This window comes from Vipera ursinii, assembly GCF_947247035.1.
Source record: "Vipera ursinii genome assembly, chromosome: 16".
Classification (NCBI taxonomy): Eukaryota; Metazoa; Chordata; class Lepidosauria; order Squamata; family Viperidae; genus Vipera; species Vipera ursinii.
This window is the reverse complement of record NC_139529.1, coordinates 7,250,737-7,271,604: the sequence shown is the minus strand read 5'-3', so window position 1 is coordinate 7,271,604 and position 20,868 is coordinate 7,250,737. Positions and strand designations below refer to the sequence as shown.

General features: G+C 45.8%; 1 protein-coding gene across 8 annotated transcripts in view; it reads right to left on the bottom strand.

Moving 5' to 3' along the window:
• Positions 1 to 20,868, bottom strand: part of PBX3 (PBX homeobox 3) — a 111,775-nt gene that overhangs the window by 15,884 nt on the left and 75,023 nt on the right. For all 8 annotated transcript variants that reach the window (XM_083375155.1, XM_083375161.1, XM_083375160.1 and 5 more), the window contains one exon: positions 1,296 to 1,537. In XM_083375155.1, the coding sequence (XP_083231281.1) occupies positions 1,296 to 1,537 (242 nt within the window). The remainder of the gene's footprint in view (positions 1 to 1,295; positions 1,538 to 20,868) is intronic.

Below are 20,868 nucleotides of genomic sequence, written 5' to 3'. Positions count from 1 at the left end.
TCCACTCTAACCCCTCCGCCTTGTCCAGCAGGCTCCTGGTTTGGGGGTCCCCTTCCTTGCTCCCCCCAAAACCACCCCCCCTCCTTTCGGAAAGAGGGAATCTGGGCATTCTGCGTGCTCGACAAGTCCCCAGTTATCCTGGGAGTTTCGAGATGCTTACAAATACTTTTGCCTAGAGCCAAAAAAAAAAAATGTATTTCAATGTAATTATAGAAGATAGCTTTCAATATGTCATCTCTATTATAGCGGCTGTAAATTATGAAGAGAAGGATTTTCTCCTGGCGCTGGGAAAGTGAAGGCAGGACTTACTTTCCTGAAAGAGCTGGTGCCCCTCTTTCCCCCTCCTCAATTTTCCCCCCCTCCCCTGCTGCTTTAAAGTGCACCCCCCTTAACCGGCAACAAATGTCAAAATCAAACTCCAGGCAGGGGGCAGGAGGTGGGGAGGGGGCTGAAGCCACAATAAAGGCAGCGTCAGGCCTTTGCTTGTGGCCTCAAAGGAAGCCGTGGCAGGCAGGAGAAAAGCAGCAAGACATTGGGGCCAGCTCCCTTCTTGGGGGATAGAATTACGGCTGACCCAGATCTCTGAAAAGGTCAGACAATGTTCCCTGTCTCCCACCATGTCGGTCAAGCACGAGGCTCCGGAAAGTGGCATTATATGGTCGGTCCCGCAATCGCTCAGAGGTCCAGATTGGATTTGGCATTTCTGCCCACCTGTCTTCCCAAGTACCTGGGATGGACAGATGTTGTCGTTTGATGGGTGTTTAAGGTCTAGCTGCAATGTGTTAGCTATTCCGAGTAATAAAGCTGCCTTTTGCAATTGACTGATGGGGATTTTGTCAATGCCACCAGTGTCCAAGTGTTGCTGTTGTTGTTGTTATTATTATTATTATTAATTATGAATCTCAGTTACAGACTGATTTCACATGCCATTTTTCGAAAAATAAAATGGCATGAATTTATATCGGTCCCCTACTGGCTGCCTTCGGAAAGCTCCGCAATTGTGGTGGAATGGAGTCTGGATTCCCAGGAGGGAGGGGCTGAATTCCTGAGGACCAAGAGATAGCAAAGTTTAGATAACTTGGTCAGGTGAAAGAGGGCCAAGATGGGCTCTCTCTAGAAGTTCTCAGAGTATATATTTAATGATGCGAGTAGCTTGCTTTAGCCTGGCAAGATTCTGTCTATAGGCTAGGAACTGCTAGAAGAACCTCAATGTGTCTTTCTTGGTTTTTGGAGCCTGACCTCAAAGCAGAGAACCACCACCAATGGAACCAGGTGGGAAAGAAACAAGCTCTAACCTGCTCATATTTCTCCAGCTCGGTGTGGTAGATCTGTCTGATCTGCGTCAATTTGGCTCGGTAATCTGAGTGTTCGATAGAATTATCTGAAGATCCACCCGAAGCTGCCGCTGCTGCTGCCGCCGCCGCCGATCCTCCACCCTTCTCGGGACCCGAGACGCCTTCTGCGAGAAGCATATTATCCAACCTCATGAGCTGCGGATCTGGGGGGTCTTCCTCTTGCGCCCCTCGGATGCTGAGACCTTGGGAGAAGGACAGAAAAAGGATATCTCCATTGGCTCTGCATGAAATGTCCACACCTACGTTCATCCTGCCAGTCCCTGAATCCTCTAAAACAGAAAGGGTTGCTGTTCTGTAGAGAGAGATGCCTTCACAAGAATATCTGCAACCTTCTAGCTTGTGGGAATTGGCCTTCAAGAAATTGCCACTAAGCCAAGATTCTGCACCCTGTTTAATTCAACTGAATTAGACAGCAGGATGAACAGATTTGGCATTGTGGTTCAGTTGCTAAGTTGTGTCTTCACAACCACTGCACGCCAGGTCTCTCTGTCTCCTGAAGTTTACCCAAACTCATGTTCATTGCATTGGTAACACTATCTAACCATCTCATCCTTGGCCATCCCCTTCTCCTTTTGCCTTCAATCCTTCCCAGCATCGGGGTCTTCTCCGACGAACCTTTAGCATTAGAGCTTTTCATTTCTGTGTCTATATTTACTCCAGATTACCAAGTGGCCAACAGCTGGATTAACCCGTCTTAAAGCATGGATGCTAAACACAGCACCCTCAAGTTGTTTCTGGACTACATCACCCAGCATGCTTTGTTCTTGGCCATACAGTTGGAAGTTGTAGCACATCTGGAAGGCTACATATTGTGTCCTAAAGCCAAGCTCTCGTTGGGGTTTCATGCCCTGATTTCATTTTCGCATAATTCCATGCTTTATTCGAACCAAGTTAAAAATACAAAACTCCAAAAGAATAAACACAAAGAAAGAAAAAAAAACACCAAACAAGGCACTGAAAAAAGTGCATTAAAAAAAAAATCCCAACGCATACCCAGTTGAATATTAATTAATACATTGCTACAATATTTGTTTCCCCCCCCTTGCAAAACAGCCCCGCTCCCAATTTTTAAACTAGTAAATCCATTTGCAAATTATTGACCTGTCCTCTGTATGCCACATTAATGGCAAAATAGTTAACAGGAAGAACAAGAGTAATAATAATAATAATAATAATAAAAAAGGCAAAGTTAGAGTTTCAAAACCCTCTGTTAACGAACTCGTAGAAAATTTAACCCCGGTTTCATTTTTAAACATTTTTTAAGCACGTCTTGGACAAGCCAGCCTATTTACTGCAAAGCCAAGAAGCAGTCTATAAGGCTTTATTTACAACGAGCAGCTTCGGATAATGAAGGAAAAAGAAAAATTAGGAAACCCTGATTTAGGATCTGCCAGTATTGTGAAAAAGGTCCTTTCTATTTGTCCTATTTCAGAGAGGACCTGAATATCCACGGAAATGAGTCCATCTTGGGGGCTAAGTAAGAAATATCTCTGTCTCTCTCTTTTTTTTTTTTTGGCTGGTCCATGACAGGTAACTCCTGATCTGGTCTCCATTACTGCCTTGCCTGCACAAATCAGAATCTCAGGGCTCCAAACATCTGGGCCAGTGGCAGCAGCATCTGTTTATTAGCAGGCACCCCCCCTTCCTCTCTCTCTCTCTCTCTCTCTCTCTTTCTCTCCCCCCTCCCACAATGAAACGACAAGCTGCCCAGGAGAAGCTCCCCGAGTTATGCCTTGTCAGCGAGTCCCATCTGAGAGGCCCGGATCAAGGCTGACAATTTGTACGCTTAATCGGGTTGGGCTGGGCGGGCTGCCAAGATTGTTTCTCCACACCGCAAAACACAAGGTTGAGATTATAATTACAGATGTAAGGAGGAGAAAAACGGCAAGACCTCTTCAGATGGCTGAGAGATGTACGGCAACCCTCCAAAAAGAGAGAGAGAGAGAGAGAGAGAGAGAGAGAGAGAGAGAAAACCTGGTCTAATTAACTTCTTTTGGTAGGCTTTCGAAAGCAAGTCATCTTGGACAATTCCCTGGGTGGAGAGCACACACGCGCACACACACAAACACACGAGCTTGTGTGTCGATGTCTCCTTTTCTGGCCGATGGGTGTCCACATCGACCCAAACGCAAGTTCCATGCTGGGAGCAGCCAACTTCTCAACATCCACCCAACAGCCAATTCCCTGGGTGGGGAGCACACGCGTGCACACACACAAACACACGAGCTTGTGTGTCGATGTCTCCTTTTCTGGCCGATGGGTGTCCACATCGACCCAAACGCAAGTTCCATGCTGGGAGCAGCCAACTTCTCAACATCCACCCAACAGCCAATTCCCTGGGTGGGGAGCACACGCGTGCACACACACAAACACACGAGCTTGTGTGTCGATGTCTCCTTTTCTGGCCGATGGGTGTCCACATCGACCCAAATGCAAGTTCCATGCTGGGAGCAGCCAACTTCTCAACATCCACAACGCACGAGCCTTCGGCTCAACAAACGCCAAGGGAGACTAGCTCCTGATTCAGCTTGGGGGATGAAGATGAAGGAGATGAAGACTGCGCCTTCCTGCCCGGCGCTTCAAACTCAGTTTGATCCGTTTATCCAGGATCCGTTTATCCAGCTCAACCAGAATCCTGGGGAAATGCATTTCGACTCATTCAAGGAGGACTGTGGGGTCCTTGGTGGTCTCCGAGCTGGGTGGTTTCCTTGCAGACGTTTCGTTACCCAATTAGGTAACATCATCAGTGTTCGAAGGAAGTGAGATTTGCTTCCACCACTGACGATGTTACCTAGTGGGATAATGTAAGTATGCAAGAAAGCAACCCGGCTCAGAAAGCACCGAGGACCCCACAGTCCTCCTCCTCCTCCTCCTCTCTGCATACTCCACTCCCTCCTAGCACAATGCTACCTAGGTGGATAACGAAATCTGCAAGAAAACCGCCAAGCTCAGAGAGCATCAAGGGCGAATACAAACATTCCCTTCCGTTGAGACGCCATCTTTAACGAACTCTCCCTTTCGGAATTTCCAAAATTCCACCTTTCCCCCAAGGCAAGCCTTCCCTCACCGCTGTGTGATTCTCACTTCCTTCCTCTTGCCCAGATCAAGAGGTTGGCCTTGAATCTGGGATCAAAGGGCAACGGACTTGAACCCTGTTTTAATTTCTTCATTACTTTTAAGACGCACACTAGTATATTATTGGGGACACAGATCCGCTACCGAAGAGGCAACAATAGAGAGGATGTTTGCACAGGTCAGTTTTCCTTCTCCATTTATGCATGACCACCATCCTTTATAAATTAAGCACCAATACTACGTACACTCCCCCGACATATAAGCTCACCGCACTGCTTATTGTTTGTCTATTTTTATTCCCCAGTATATCAACCTACAGGTTTATTGCTGTTTAGCTCGGTGACCTTTGAGCGCTTCATGGTATTAGAGATATAGCATGGTCTTCACCGGGCGCAATCATCCATCACTTCTACCATAACAGGAGAGTACTAATAACATTGGGAACGCAAGGACTCCATCTAGATTGTTATGCATCAGCCTAGGAAAAAAAACAATAAATGGAGACTGGGGGGGGGGGGAAAGGCTGCTTAGACTGGTGCCCCTTTTGAGGATCCTTGGGGCTGTTGCTTTCAACCCCAACTATTCCTTTTCCATGGGGCTCTCTCAGCTTATCTGAATATTGGGTGTCAAGTACTGGTTGCATTGTCACTGAATATAAAGAGGGAGCAAGTCACACTCCCTAGCACAAATGTTGTAATATAGTCGAGTAATGAAACATCTGCAAAAAAAAAAAAAACCCACCAAACATAGAGAGCATCAAGAACCCCACAGTCTGATGGTATTATTTCATCGGGTAATGAAGGGACTGTAAAGAATCAAGGTCAGCAATCACCTGGACCCCATAGTCCTCCTCCTCCTCCTCCTCCTCCTCCACCTCCTGATGATGTTACCTAGTTTGGTAATGAAAGGTCTGCAAGAAAACCAGCACCAGGGACCCCGCAGATCAACTCTGAGCTATCCTCTTCTACCCACATTCCTTTTCCGCTGAAGAAATGTTTTAACAGCCTCTCCTTGGGCGCGGCCCAGCAGGTCAGCCACAAGCTTGTTTACCCCCGATTTCTGCCTACGTCGCGCCACGCTGTGCCATTTCCGTTTCGGTAAGATCCCGACAAATCGCCTAAGCAGAGGCTGAAACCTTGTTTCGCCACAAACCTGCCTTTGTTATTAAAAAAACCCCCCATTTTAGCGTATCTTTCCGTGGATCCTAATTAACTGTCTTTCAATCCGCTATGCACCTGCCTCCCAAGATAAAAACACGGGGCTCCTGGTCCAGCTCCGGCATTCAGAGGCCAATAAATAAATTGCAGGTCAAAATTATTACAAAGCCTCCCCTCCGAATTAGAGCCGTCTCCTTCAACGTACAACACCCCCCCCCCCCCGATATGAAAAGCACCCTCAAATCCCACTCCAAACGGTATGATTACAGGGGCCGTTGGAGTTTAATAATCTGACGGTAATTCAGGCATTTTCAAAGCTCATTAAGGGTTCATTAATATATGGGCGAGCTTTTGAATTATAAATAAGCAGATCAGAAACCTGCGGTGTCGGAATTGTACGGTAGGTATGCTGGCGAACGGAATAAGATTGCAACTGCAATGAAAAGGCTGCCTCAGAGAGCTCTTGGTGAGCGAAAAGACAAAGCCTTTTTTTTTCACCCGGCCTTATTAATTAATTCAGTTCCGTGTTCACCTTGAAAGGAGGGTATGCTGGGTTGTTGTTTTTAAAACAAAAAACGAAAACCCAAGGCTTTAAGTCCAATGTTTTCAAAACATGCCCATCACAAAGGAACACTGGGCCATAATATACAAGGATTTAGGGGTCCAACAGTAAAGCAAGGGGGTGGGCAGACGGCGGGCAGGCGGCTAACGTTAAACCAACCAACTTCCAAGATAATGCTTCTACGAAAGAAAAATCCAAAATCTTTGTCTCATCCCTAAGAGTTAGGAAGGGAAAAAGAATAATCAAATGCAGGAGAGAAGCAACCTAGAACTGAGGAGAAGCTTCCTGACCGTGAGATGCCTCCAGAAGTTGTGGGTGCTCCATCATTGGAGGTTTTGAAGAAGAGATTGGACAACCAGTTGTCTGAAATGGTGCGGGATCTCCTGCCTGAGAAGGGGGTTGGACTAGAAGACCTCCAAGGTCCCTTCCAGCTCTGTTATTCTGTTATTCTGTTATTCTGCCTCACATTCCATGACTGTATTGACGGATTCACCCGTGGAGCGTAGGATGCATGGTCCAAGCAACCGCCTTGGTGCTATTTCCTTTTTTTACAAAAATAAAATAAATCCATTTTCTTCCTAACTTTTCACAATGGGTCTTTGGGGCAATGCTAGCTTATGGGCTCCAGCGCTGAACGCAAAGCATTACAACCGCACCACATTATCGGATTCTTCTTCTGGAGTAGCGTTAAGGGAAAAGGCGCGCTCTTTCGGCGTTGCGAAGCAGATAGTCAGGCTATTTGGGTTATGTGAAACTAACTAGAGAATGGGGAAAGGCTTCAGGAGAGGTGGATATGTGGGGTAATCCTCAGGTTAGTTCATTTAGCCCTCAGCAGTTCATTTAGGGACCGTTCGCAGTTATGCTGGCGCTGAAAAAAGGGACTTGGGAAGGTTTTTCAGACGTTGCCTCCCCACGGTCACATGATCAAAATTCGGACGCTTGGCCACTGACTCACATTTCTGACGGCTGCCGTGTCTCGAGGTCACGCGATCCCCCTTTAGCGACCTCCTGACAAGCGAAGCCAATGGGGAGGCCAGATTCACTTAACAACCGGGTGACTGACTTCACAACTGCAGAAACATCATAAAATGGGGCAAAATGGATTTGAGAGGAGGACACCTCCAATTGCCCAGGAGGAAATTTAAAAAGTGAAGCAGCAAAAGAGGAAAAAGAAAAGATGATCTCCGTATCTTCCTTCCCCTCTTCCTCCTCCTTCTCCTCCTCGACCTCCTTCTCTTTCTCCTTCTCCTCCTGCTGATTGTCTATCTTCTCCTTCTCCATATCTTCCTTTTTCTTCTTCTCCTTATGTTCCTCCTCCTCCTCTTCCTTCTCCTTCTTCTCCATATCTTCCTTCTCTTTCTCCTTCTCCTCCATCTTCCTTCTCCTCTTCTTTCTCCTTCTTCAACTCATTGTCTATCTTCTCCTTCTCCTCCTCCATATCTTCTCCTCCTCCTCCTCCTTCTCCAGATCTTCCTTCTCTTCTTCCTCCTTCCTCCACCTCCGCCGATTCACAACTCAAGCGTCTGTTTCTCAACTTGTACAAGCCTTAGATTTCCGTTCTACCCCAAGCCGTACGATCGATCGATCGCCTACCTGGAAGTGGCAAAAGCCACAGGGAAGATCGCCTACCTGGAAGTGGCAAAAGCCACAGGGAAGAAAAGTTGCAAAAACCAGCATTCCCGGTCCAAAATCAGAATCACCACGCCCTTCCTCATCCCGTTTCTCATCGCAGCTTCACTCCTGAGTTTTTGGGTGGCGGGGGGGGGGGACTGAGGAGGAGGAGGAGGAGGAGGAGGAGGAGAAGGAGGAGGGGCCGTAAAAGGAATGACTCAAAAGACAGACTTCGGAGGCCTTGGTGCTCGCCGTCCTTCCCGTCTCGATGTCACTTCCACGCCTGCTTAAAGGTGACGGGCTAACGTTTGGGCACGTTTGTCATGTCAGGTATATTAAATATAACGCGGCGATGCTCTGCACATTCCCTCACCAAGGCGGGTTGTCACTTTCGCTTCACTCATTCTCTATTGAGGAAAAATGCAGCACTGGGAATTTACAAGGCTTTTCAGTTAAATGGACATAAATCACAGGTTTCATTCAAAGCGAATAATCACTGGCCATAAAGACCTACTTGTCTGTTACCATATATTACAGCAGAGTTCCTGTGAGCAATAATGCAGCCATTCACGGCAAAAGGAAAACAGAGCGAGACATTAAGAGATGACATGTAATCCTGTTAGGCGCCTGACGTGGGAAGGGAACCTGACATTTTTATCATATATGTCCATTTCCATTTGGACAATCAGCAGAATAAAAATGATTACTTCGCCTCGCACGAATCTACCTTCCTTTCCTAAAACAGCCCGGCGAGATTTGTTTACGTGCTGGGCGAACGGCTTTAAAAAAAAAAAAGAAAGAGAGAGGATTTCAAAAGGTTCCTATTCGTGTTTCTGAGATGGCTTTTCTCCTCTTAACTGCCCACCGCAGAACGAGCGATTTCCAGGCGAGGTGAGCAGCAACAAATCTAATAAATAAATAAACTTTGTTCCACGCTAAATGTCTACAGAGAGTCTCCGTCATCCGGGTCGCGGTTGTCCCAAAGTTGCTTTTTTTTTCCCCCCTCAAAAGGCAACTGGCCTTTGTTTTTCCCTGAAGACGTTTCGCTTCCCATCCTAGAGGCTTCTTCGGTTCCGAACGGAGGAACTGAAGAAGCTTCTTGGATGAGAAGTGAAAATGTCTTCAGGGAAAAACTACCTCCAGTTCCCTTTTGAAAAAAAGCACCTTTGGGTTTATCCCCAACTTCTACAGTTCAAGGCCAACTAGTCCTGTATTCCATTAGCCTGTGACCATTTCTGATTGAAGAAGAAGAAATTTATAACCACTTTCTAGTCACTACACCAGGGCTGATGCACCAGCTGACTTTCTGACTGCATCCCAAACTCAGTACATCCACACAAAAAAAAAAAAAGAAAGAAAGAATTTAAAGACTCTGCAGCTTATCTTGCATATAGTTTAATTCAGATGAAAGAGAATATTTGTAGCTCAGGGTTGAACTGTGGGGTCCTGGGTGCTCTCTGAGCTGGGTGGCTTTCTTGCGGACGTTTCATCGCCCAACTAGGCAACTTCATCAGTGCTAGAAGGGAGTGGGGTTTAGTCTCAGAGAGCACCAAAAAACCTACAGTATAATTCAGACAACCCACAATAGATATCACGGCTTCCTTCCAGAGAAAGGAAGGAATTTCACCCTATTACATTTCCGGCACATCTAAGAAAGTTTCTAGACCACAAGGATATTTATTATGTTGCCAACTCAACCACCCACCCCAACAGCCAGTAAGTTCTAAACAGTTGCATTCAACTGGAAAAATGCTTTTGGGGCTACAAGAGAGCTGATATTGTTTTTTTAAAGTACCTAATAAAACTTTCAGAAGATCCAGGGGAACGAATCCAACATCTAATCCAATAAACTAGGGAAATAGTTTATTAGCTCAATTCTGAACCGTAATCGAAAACAGCAGAGCAAAAAATCTTGCCAAACTCCAGCAACAGAAGGAACGAAGCGGAGGGTCCTTTGAGATTTGAGAGTCCTGGCTCCATATTCTTAGTCTGAAAGTTTACAACCTCAAAATATAAAAAGAAAAGGTTTGCCACCCCCACCCCCCAAAAAAACCAAACAAATCTTTCCTGTGATTACAGGTTTGACCAGATTTACAGCCTGGCACTCTCCTTTTCATGGGAACATGAAGTAACTTTTTATATAGATACTGAGAAAATATATACTAACTGGTTTTATATATATATATATATATATATATATATATATATATATATATATATATATATATATATATATATATATATATATATATATATATATATAAATTGAGTACTTTCCTCAGGTTTTTATGTTGGTTACATTTATGACCCGCGATAAATTGCTGCCAAGTTTGTCTAGTTTTATGACTCCGTTCCCCTTTTGCTTTCTCCGATGAGTTCTAGCAGCTTTCGCTTCTATTGTTCTGGCTTGGAATTCCCACTTAGCGCTAAATAAATAAATAAAAATAAATAAATAAAATGCTGCCTTTAGTTGGCCCAGGTTGCCATGAATAAGAAGAGAAAGCCATACTTTCTGATCAGGTTTGGTTTTTTTTTCCCAGTTTCTCCACACAGAGGATCCTGGAGCAATGGGTTCGATAAAACTTAAAAGGGTTATTAAATAGAGAAGCACCGACCAAGAGGGTTAGCCTAGTACGCATACCATCACAAAGCAAAACACAGAATATAGAAATAGAATAATAAGGTTGGAAGGGACCATGGAGGTCTTCTAGTCCAACCCCTTGCCCAGGGCAGGAGTCCTTATTCTATCCCAGACAAAGAGCCATTCCAGTCTTTTCTTGAAAGCCTCCAGTGATGGAGCATCCTCAACTCCAGGAGACGAGCCTTTCCACCGACTGATTGTCCTCACTGTCAGGAAATTTCTCCTTAGTTCCAGGTTGCTTCTCTCCTTGATGAATTTCCATCTGTCGCTCCTTGTCCTGCCTTCAGGTGCTTTGGAGAATAGCTTGACCCCTGCTCCTTTGTGGCAGCGCCTCAAATACTGGAAGACAGCTATCTATCACCCTTAGTCCTTTTTTTAAAAAACTAGACTAAAAGGTAAAGGTAAAGGTTCCCCCGCACACGCGTGCTAGTCGTTTCCGACTCTAGGGGCCGGTGCTCATCTCCGTTTCAAAGCCGAAGAGCCAGCGCTTGTCCGAGGACATCTCCGTGGTCATGTGGCCGGCATGACTAGATGCCAAAGGTGCACGGGACGCTGTTACCTTCCCACTGCAGCGGTCCCTATTTTTCTACTTGCATTTTTATGTGCTTTCGAACTGCTAGGTTGGCAGAAGCTGGGACGAGTAACAGGCGCTCAACTCTGTTACGCGGCACTCGGGATTCGACCCACCAAACTGCCGACCATTTGATCGACAAGCTCAGCATCCTAACCCACTGAGCCACCGTGTCCCTTTACTAGACTAGACATCCCCAATTCTTGCAACCGTTCTTCATATGTTTATCCCCAACCCCTTAATCATCTCTCCCTAGGCCTAGAAGGACCGTGACTGGTTCTCTGAAAAGCAAAAGCAAGCAAGCGCTTTCTGACACACAAGATACTGTTACTGTAACCTTACAATAAAGGTAGTGTTAATACCCATGATTTGTGCAAACTTGTCTGCGCAACCTGGAAAGGCTGATGAAGGACCCAAGGGAGGAAGGAAACCCAGCCTTTCACATTTAACCTATTTTCTAGCCTGGTTGAATTTTAAGTGGATTGCGAATTCCAGCCCCACCCGGAGCTGAGGGATCAACATGGTTACAAAATCAAATTCAAATAAGTGGAAGTATTTGCCTTCAGCTCATCTTCTCCTTCCCATTGTGAACATCATTCCATTTCCCGCGCTCTGTAAAATTTCAAGATCCGCATGTCCCGTGGATTAAAATTCTCTTTCCGGGATAACCGATGTCTGGTCTCCTCCAGGATGCTGCCACCGGTCTTAACTTTTTAAATCCCAAGAGGAACATTTGTGCTTCCCTATTTGAAGGCATCTGAGCAGCTCTGCAAAGCGAAGGTCCTTCCCAATTTATCTGCATTCTACAGCACCGCACAAAGTTTTATGTGCATGATTATAAAAGGATACAATCTCCCTTTGTCATTTAAACTATTCGGTGACACACAATTTTAATGCCAAAGCTCTTGTAAATTTCACGTTCGTGTAAACAAGCTAGTAATTTTCAAGAGCCAGTCTCCCCTAATAAAGCAAGATGATTTGGAAGGCCCAGCAGAATCAAGAATCTAAAAGTAATGGATATACTCATCAATCTAAATCTGATCTGTGTCAGCTTTATAATTTTCTCGCCTTTCTTTTGGCAGTTTAAAAAATAACAATCCAAGATAGGTACTCTATTTCCTGAGCTTCTTATAATCTCCTTCATCGTTTTTGCTGTTGTTCTGTTTTCTGTTTTCGAGGTTTTGAAAGAACTTTGCAATCCGCTTGAACAATCTGGGCTATTAGACTTTGTAGAACAGCAGACAAAATTGGGTGGCGGAGTTAAGAGCATCATAAGCTTAGAATCATAATGCTGCCACAAACGGTCCAATCCAACCCCTCCTCTTGAATTCCATTAATTCTGGTGCCAATTTAGTATTGAACTTGAGTTGACTAGATTCTTGTGTGTAGGCCTGACCAATAAAACTTGAACCACAACTTAACATATGGTCCTGATCCTTTGCGCCTGACATTAATCTAGTCAACTCAAGTTCAGTACTAAATTGGCATCAGAAAAGGATTCAAGAGGGGTTGGGTTTGGGCCACTTGTGGCAACGTAATGACTCTAAGCTGGTGACATGCTTAACTCCACCCTCTCAGGTTTGCCTGCTTTTCTCCTGTGGTTTCAAGTCATTGTCCTCATCAAAAAGATTGAAAATCTATATTTCTTGTTGTCATTAGGTTTTCTTAAGCTTGACCAGGGCAAGCTTCCTCTCTCTCACACACACATACACAAACACAAATACAAACTCAGAATGCCTCTTCCAAAGCACAGAGAGAGAACTTTCATTGGCAGACCATGCCGAAAATAAATAGGAATATCCCTCTTCTCCTCGATGTCACTTTTTTCCTCCCTCATTTAGGTAGACCTCATCTGACTTTAACTCGTGATATATCACCGCAAGATTTCTTGAATTGTACAAGAATATTAGAAGCGCAGAATGTCAGAAAGGAGCCCTCGTGTAATAGCATGCTACTTTCTTTTTTCCACTTTGTCTGCAGATATTGTACATTTCCAAAAAGATAACATCCATCTTTAGTAGACAGGAAAAGCAAGAGGGAGTAAGAGATGAATGAAGCCGAATTCTCACACCCTCCAGGATTCAACTCCCAGCCAAGAGGTTCATTGTCCCAGGGAATTGTGAGAACTGCAATCTCAGCACATCTGGACGTCACCAGATGGTGGAAGCCAGCTTGAACACTAATCAAACAGCCATCAAAAGGTGAGGAGAGTTGAGGTTGCAGGGAAAAGATCTGCCCTCTTCCCTTTAGACACAGGACACACAATTAAACCTTGCAAATATTCAAAATCTCATACCAAGACTCTGAGCATCGCAGATTGAAGTCCCTGGCCAAACGAAAGTAGTTTGGTTCAAGTCAAAGGTTTTGTTTTTGCCTTTTTTAAAGGAAGGTAGATGTGGTGGAATCTGGCCTTGAGTTATGGGAGAGGGGAGTAAAGAGAAACATCAGTCTTGAATTGTTGCTATGCAAGAAGCACAGAAAAGTTCCTCCCTAATTCTTCACAGCTTTTGTCTGATAGCTATGTAGAGAGTGTGTGCTTTATCCTGGCAAGAGTCTGTCTATTAGGCAATCAGCAATAAAGGAACTACTCTGGGAATTTACATGTGTTGTACTTGGTTTCCCATGCCGGACAGCAGATGATTCAGCCAAGATCATAAGCATGTAGGCAAAAAGGGGGACCTGCTGGAAGATATCTCTATAGCGGTACAAAAAGTGCTGGATATAGAATATAATAACAATAGGAAGGAAAAGCAGAGGGGGGGGGAGTTGTATTCCAGATGTTATAGTACATGTTGCTGGAGAAAAGAAAAGAAAAACCTAAGAAAAGTGAAGTGGAACCCACATATCCAGAATCCGACTCTGAGAGGAGGAGAAAAGAAGGAAGGAAGGAAGGAAGGAAGGAAGGAAGGAAGGAAGGAAGGAAGGAAGGAAGGAAGGAAGGAAGGAAAAATATGGAAATCATCCAGGCAGGTAAGAAGGGAGAGAGGGGGCAAAGAAAGACAGAGAGAGAGAGAGAGAGAGAGAGAGAGAGAGAGAGAGAAAGTGAGAGAGAGTGAGAGAGAGTGAGAGAGAGAGAGATATTTCATATCCACAAGGAAATAAAGATTCAGTTTGGAATTCTTTCTTCCCTCTTATCTAAAAAGCCCAAAGACACCATTTTCATGGAACCGGGGAGAGAGGGCAACAACAAGGAGTTTTTCTAACCTGTCAGTAAAAAAATAAAAATAGCCCCCTCCCCACAGCCCCCTCTTCTCTCAATTCCCTTCTTCTCTTCCCCCTCTTTGTTTTCCCCCAAGTGGCTACTTCAGGTGGAATAGCGAGAAATGTCAGCTTTGATCCGAGCTGGCTGGCCCACGAGAAAGAAAAAGCAAAAAAGCAAAAAAAATAAAAAATAGAAAATAAAAAAATCTAGTGGATGGCTCAGCTCCAAGACCTTTGAACGAAAGGAGAGGCCAGACCACCGCAGCCAAACCCGAAGCTTGGCAATAACCGTCTCCGCAGAAAATTATGAAGCGGCTACATAAATCCAGCCTCTTCCTCTTCGACCAGGCTCATTACGGCTGCCCGGATTCTCTGGGCAGCCGTAACTCTGCCGGCAGATATACCGGAATCACCTTGTCAATACCCAGCGGTGCCCGCCTCTTCAACTACCGCTGCCTCTAATACGCTGCTCCTGGATGGGATTTGGCTGACCTTTAATCTGAGGCAACTTTACTCTCATCACCAAAGTGTAAGTTGGAGAGCCATAAAAGCGCAACCTCCGGGAGGCAAGTGGGAGTGCTAAAGCGCTCCTAACTGGGGAAGCTAACCTTTGGTAATGGCTTTCTCGGTAAATGGGAGAAAGCGGGGAGAGGGGGAGGGAAGAAGAGGATCAGGCAGGAAACAAACACCGTTCCGTGTCTGCAAGCAAAGGGTACGACGGCAGCCCTTCTCTTAAAAGAAAACCCAGACGCAGTGCAACTGGCCCATAGTTACGACGGTCGCAGTGTCCTGGGGTGGGGTGTCCCATGGTCCCTTTTTTTTGCGACCTTCCGACAAGCCACGTCAAGAGGGGAAGCCGGGTTCCTTTGACGACCGCGTCATCCGCTTTGCGGCTGGAGTGATTCACTTAAGAGCCGTGGTCGTAAAAATGGGGCAAAATTCACTTTAACGACTGCCTCGCTTAGCGGCGGAAATCTGGGGCTCGGTTGTGAGGGCCCTTCCAGAGATGGTTGCCTTCTTTATGACGCAAAGCGCAAGGGAGAAGAGGGAAAGAGGGAGGCTGCTTCGGATTCCCTGCTTTGGTTCCCGTCGCGTTTAGCCTGACAGCGCAAGGGGAAGGGCGAAGAGGAGACAAGGCGGGGCTTTTACTGCTGACACCTTGTCAAGTCAGGTGTTCCCTCTACGGCTTTGATGAACCAGGAGCACCAGGTCAAAGGAAGCCGAGGGTGAGTGGAAGGGGGTGAGAAACACAGGAGAGAGAGAGAAAGAGAGAGAGAGAGAGAGAGAGAGAGAGAGAGAGAGAGAGAGAGAGAGAGAGGAGGGAGAGAGGGACAGAGAGTAAGAGACACAGAGAGAGGGAGAGACGGAGGAAGAGAGGGACGAAAGGAGAGAGAGTGGAGGAGGGAAAGAGGGAGAGTGGAAGAGGGAGATAGAGAGACAGACAGAGGGAGAGATGGAGGAAGAGAGGGACGAAAGGAGAGAGAGTGGAGGAGGGAAAGAGGGAGAGAGGAAGGGAGAGAGAGACAGAGAGACAGAGAGAGAGATGGAGGAAGACAGGGAGGAAAGGAGAGAGAGAGAAGGAGGGAAAGGGAGAGAGGAAGGGAGAGACACAGAGAGAGAGAGAGGAAGAGAGGGAGGAAAGGAGAGAGAGAAAGAGAAGGAAGGAAAGAGGGAGAGAGACGCACACGGAGAAAGACAGAGAGAAAGAGAGAGGTTGAACCACTTCTTCCCTTAGAAACCATCCAATTTCAGAACAGAATCCTTTCCGGGTTTTGTTTTTTTTAAAAAAAAATCAGGACGCAACGCAAGCTTTCTTCAAAAGATGCTAGCAAACAGAACATCAGGGAAGGAAAGTGGAAGGCAAGGGGAAAAAAAAAGAAAGCATCAGGAATCACAGGCCTTAAAATCCCTCTTGGAAGAAGAAAAAAAAAGACCCTTTGAAATGACAAGGGGTCAGTTGGACGGTGCTTGTTGCTAGGCAACAGGAGCCACAAAACATCTTGATACCGTTTAAGAGAGAAGAATAGATGGGGTGGGGGGACAAGCTGATGAATGAAGCCGCTCCAGTGGTAATGAGAGCAAGTAGCCAAATATATCTGGGGTTTTTAAAGGCCAAGAGACGCATTAGGCTCCCCGGGAACTTCCCAAAGCAAAAGGAAAGGAAAGGAAAAAGGGAAAATCACGGCTCGTCTTTGTCAGACGGAGCGAGCAAACAAGGATGGGCGTTTCTAGGTTGCACAAACAGGCAGTCCTCGACTCACGGCCGCCACCGAGCCCAAAATTTCTGTTGCTAAGCGAGACAGCTGTTAAAGGAAATTTCGCCGTTAAGTGAATCGCTGCAGCTGTTCAGTTAGCCGATTAAGCGCATCGGCCTTCCCCTTGGGGACTTGGCTTGTCCGAAGGTTGCAACAGAGAATCACGCGACCCCGGGACACTGCGTCTGTCGTAAGTATGAGTCAACGGCCCGAAGTTTGAACTCACTGGCTCCTGGTTTGTAGCCCGATGCCTTAATCGCTAACCTTAACCCATCTTTCATAGTAACCAATCACTCCAGGCAGTGCACAAACAAGAGAAATAATTATCTGTGTGTCTATAAATAATCTTTATTTTCGTTTGAAGGTAAAGTAGGTTGGCATTTCGCCACCTTTCATCGGGAGATTTCCTAAATCTCTTGATGTTCCCCAACAATTTTCCAATAGTTTAGAAACAAATGTGTAGACGCAAACAAATCAGAAATCGCCACGTGCTGAACTAGCATTGGAGCTTGTATTTGGAGCTCTCCTTGGTTCTGAAATCTTTTGCAAAGTCCAACAATTTCCAGAAGGATTCCACTGATTTTTAGATGGATCCCAAAGACAGTTCCCTTTCAAAGAAGCCAGCTAACCGCTCCTGTCTTAATCCGATTTATTTAAAGAGTATTGAGCATTTCACCTCTTCCTTCCAGGAAACATTATCCTGTTTATAACGTGACCAGCTTATTCCATTCCACTATGGCAGCACTAATCCTTTGGCCCTGTTTTCACACCTAAAAATAAAACCTTTATGCGGTTCTTGCCAACCCTTCTTCCCAGACCAAAACCTCAAGTCACCCTAGACACAGCCCAAAGGATCTTCAGACAGACTGCTGCAGGAAAGAGGCCATATTCGATGGGTGAGCCAGGTGTCTCTCTACACCATAGGGCCAAATTAACTCCCTCACGCTGGATTTTCCTTCCCAGAAGCCTCAGTCTTGTTGCAAAATCACATGGAAAAGAAAGATGTTGCTTTTCATGCCTACCTTTATTGCAAAATTGAATGCCTCCACCTGGAGCTAAGAGGGGCCTGGTTCTTAAATGCGATGCCCTGGGCTAACATCGCAAAAGATGCAACCGGAAAAGAAAATTAAGTCCTCCTTGATTTCCCTCTCTCTTCTCTTTGTGAGAAAAGCTGGTTAAACTTTGTCCCATGGGCAACACACACAAACCCTCCAGATGCCGAAGAGGAATGAACGAAAGAACGAAAGCGATGATGACAACAGCAGCCATCTTGCGCTTCTTCCCAATTAGCGAAATTCTGCAATTAGCAAAGGGGTCACATCGCATTAGTATCAATTAAAGTGCTTTTCGTGGATCGCTCTAACCATTCGCTGGCAGCAGTTTGAAACAGACAGGCAGAAAGGACTCCAATCCGAGCCTACATTTCTACTGTCCTAACCACTACGCAGCTCTCTCCTCTGGTGGTCCTCTGGCAATCTTTCCACGATAAGCTCCCTAGGCATGAGGAAGGTTTGACCTGTAACTTTGTGCAAAGCGCAACGTCAACTCAGTGCATTCAACAACAGCAACTTTATTGATTAGCCCTTGGGCCATATCAACAGTGCATTCATAAATTAGGTCTTTATCCTTGATATTTCACAGCCTATCGTAACTAGCACCCAGTCTACACTGATGAGATTACCTAGTTTGGTAACGAAACGTCTGCAAGAAAACAACCAAGGAGCTACTGCATATAAACAGACAGCAAGTCACATTCAATAGCACCGATGACGTTACTAAGTTGGGACCTCTGCAGGAAAACCACCAAGCTCAAAACTGCTGTATATAAACAGGGAGCAAGTCACACTCCTTAGCACTGATGATGTTACCTAGTCGGGTCATGAAACATGTGCAAGGAAACCGCCCAGCTCAGAGAGCAGCAAGGACTCCACAGTTCAACCCTGAGCTACAAAGATTCTCTTCTATTGGAACTTCCAGGCAACACCATTTCCACTCCCCAATCCTTCTCAACCACACTGAAATTACCAATATGCTTGTCTTCCCTCCTTGCGCACTTGCCGATGCTGAGGAAAAATAAAAATAAAAATAAGGCTTCCTATGAATCCATCAGTTCTCCTTGCAGTTGACCAAGAGAGGCATCATCACCATCCTTGAGCATTCCGCTATTCCAGGAATAACAAAACTCTCTCTTCCTCTACACTGGAAAAGACAAAAGGCAGGGGAAGAATTGCTAGTCTTCCTCTCTCTCCCCCCCTCACAAATTCAGAATCTGTTTTTGTGCATGTCAGGGTTTTGCAAGACAACAACTGCACTCGAGTTGGAACAAAAGCAACCTGGCATCCAACTGTCATTTGTTTTCTCTGTATAAATTCTCCGATGGCACGACAGGCTTTCCCCCAAGAGTTACAATTGCAGAACTTTTGAGACAAGAGAGAGGAAAAAGAGGAGACAGAAGAATAACGGCTGGCTGAAATCCAGCACTGCTTGGCGCTTCTGTCAATAAGGACGTCAGACTTGAGAAGCTTGAGGATCACGCTCATGGATAAGGTGGCCTGGAGCATCTACAAGGTTGCAGAAGATGGCGATTAGAGCTTTCACCAACAGGGGCCTGCGACCGCTCAGCTGATTCTTTGTGTTGCAAAGGGAATTTTTTTTGCCTTTGATCTCCAATCAACTTGGAAAGATATCTGCTTGGTTGCCAAGGTCAATGATGGGGGAAGACCGGGGCGCACAACTGTGACAGCAGATTGGTATAAAGGCCATCCATGAAAGGAGCCAAGACCAAAGGAGGTGGATCTGACTCAATTTTTGCTTTGGGGACCTTCCTAACTTGCAAAACCCCTTTTTGAAGGAGGGGTGATTACAAAATAGGAAATATAAATGCATACGTACATACATAAATCACTTCGAGGTTCTCTAGGTGGATGGCAGGGCAAAGAGGAACCTCTCCTAGTTGGACGGTGGCCTCAGCTCCCGCCTGACTCAACCAAACGTAACCGTCAGGAGATGCGATGCAGCCTATCAGCAGCTTCTCAGAAGAAGTTCCTTTTCCTGCTTCCTGACTGCTAGGAATTCAACAACAGCATTCAACCGGGTTCAAGTGAAAAGTGATTTGGGGTGCTGTGGAAGGAGGCACTAAGGGTCAACTGTGCAACCCATCTCTTGCCTCCATCCCAGTTGCTCGTTCCAGAGAAGGAAAGAGACTGTAGGATGGGCAGAACCTGGGGCCGGCGTCAAAAGAGGAATCAGTCTAGAACCCCTACGTAGCCACAAGTTCTTGAACTCCGTTGACCCTTATCCAAGCAGGTGCTAAGCATAAGTTGAGAAGATACCTATGTATAGGCCTGAGTAACAGTAAAATGGCTTAATTGGATCGTCATGCGTCGACCTGGACTTTTATGCCTGACAAAGAGACACGCGGTTTTAGAAATAGTCCCTCTCTAAGGCACTTAGGAAATCGAACCACCCTGGAGTTAATTTGATCTCCATTCATGAAAGAGTTTCCTACTCTGAACCTGTGGAAAAGTTGGGGGGGGAAGGAGGAGATACACCTTTAGTAGATGGGTTAACCCTAGTCACAACCCCTGGTAACTGAAGAGGGGTAAGTGGGTGGAGAGGTTGGCTCCCTCCAGAGAGAGATTCCCCCTTCATAAAAGGGATGTTAAGAAGCTATCATCAGCTCTACGGCGTGAACTTGGAGACACAGACGGGGAAAGGAAATAGTTAACTGGCTAAGTGCCCTAATTAAGAGTTGCCAATTTAATTAGAGCCAGGAATATTAATGCTCCTATTTTGGTGGGGAGGATGTGGCAAACAAACACCCTTCCTTCACTCTCTCTCTCTCTCTCCCCATTTCTTTTCTTTTCTTTAAGAGAGATTCTCTCTTTCCAACCACCTCATTGGAGGTAAGGGGGGGTGGGGGTGGAGAGAGGGACGCCTTCCCCCCACCCAGCTCCTGTGAGCCGACACAACACCACCCAGGTTTGCAAGGAAGAACTTGTCAGCAATCAAGCTAGCAGAAGCTAATTAGCTGGCAGGTTAATGAGTGTGATGGCTCTTGACAGTGCTTTGTTTCAAGCCTCAACTGTATTTAAACAATAAATGATTATTACTTAAATGCGGCAGCGTCCGGAAGCTTATAAACAATAAGGATTGGATTGGAAGTTGGGAGGAAACTGCCGACTGGGGAAGAGAGATTTCCAGAGGTCCACTTTGATTCAAGCAGGACTTCAGCTTCTTAAAAGACCCTCCTTGTGGAGCTGTATCCTTTTCAAGGTGTGTGGATCAATAAAATTAAGGTCACATCCATTGGATGCTGCGGGGAACCAAAGATTTAGAAGCCTCTAGATGCCTGATGGGTGCACCAGAGCAGGAGTAGCTGGCATTAAGATAGATGATCTCAAAGGATATTTCTTTGGAATGTGCCATTTTGGGTAGGGA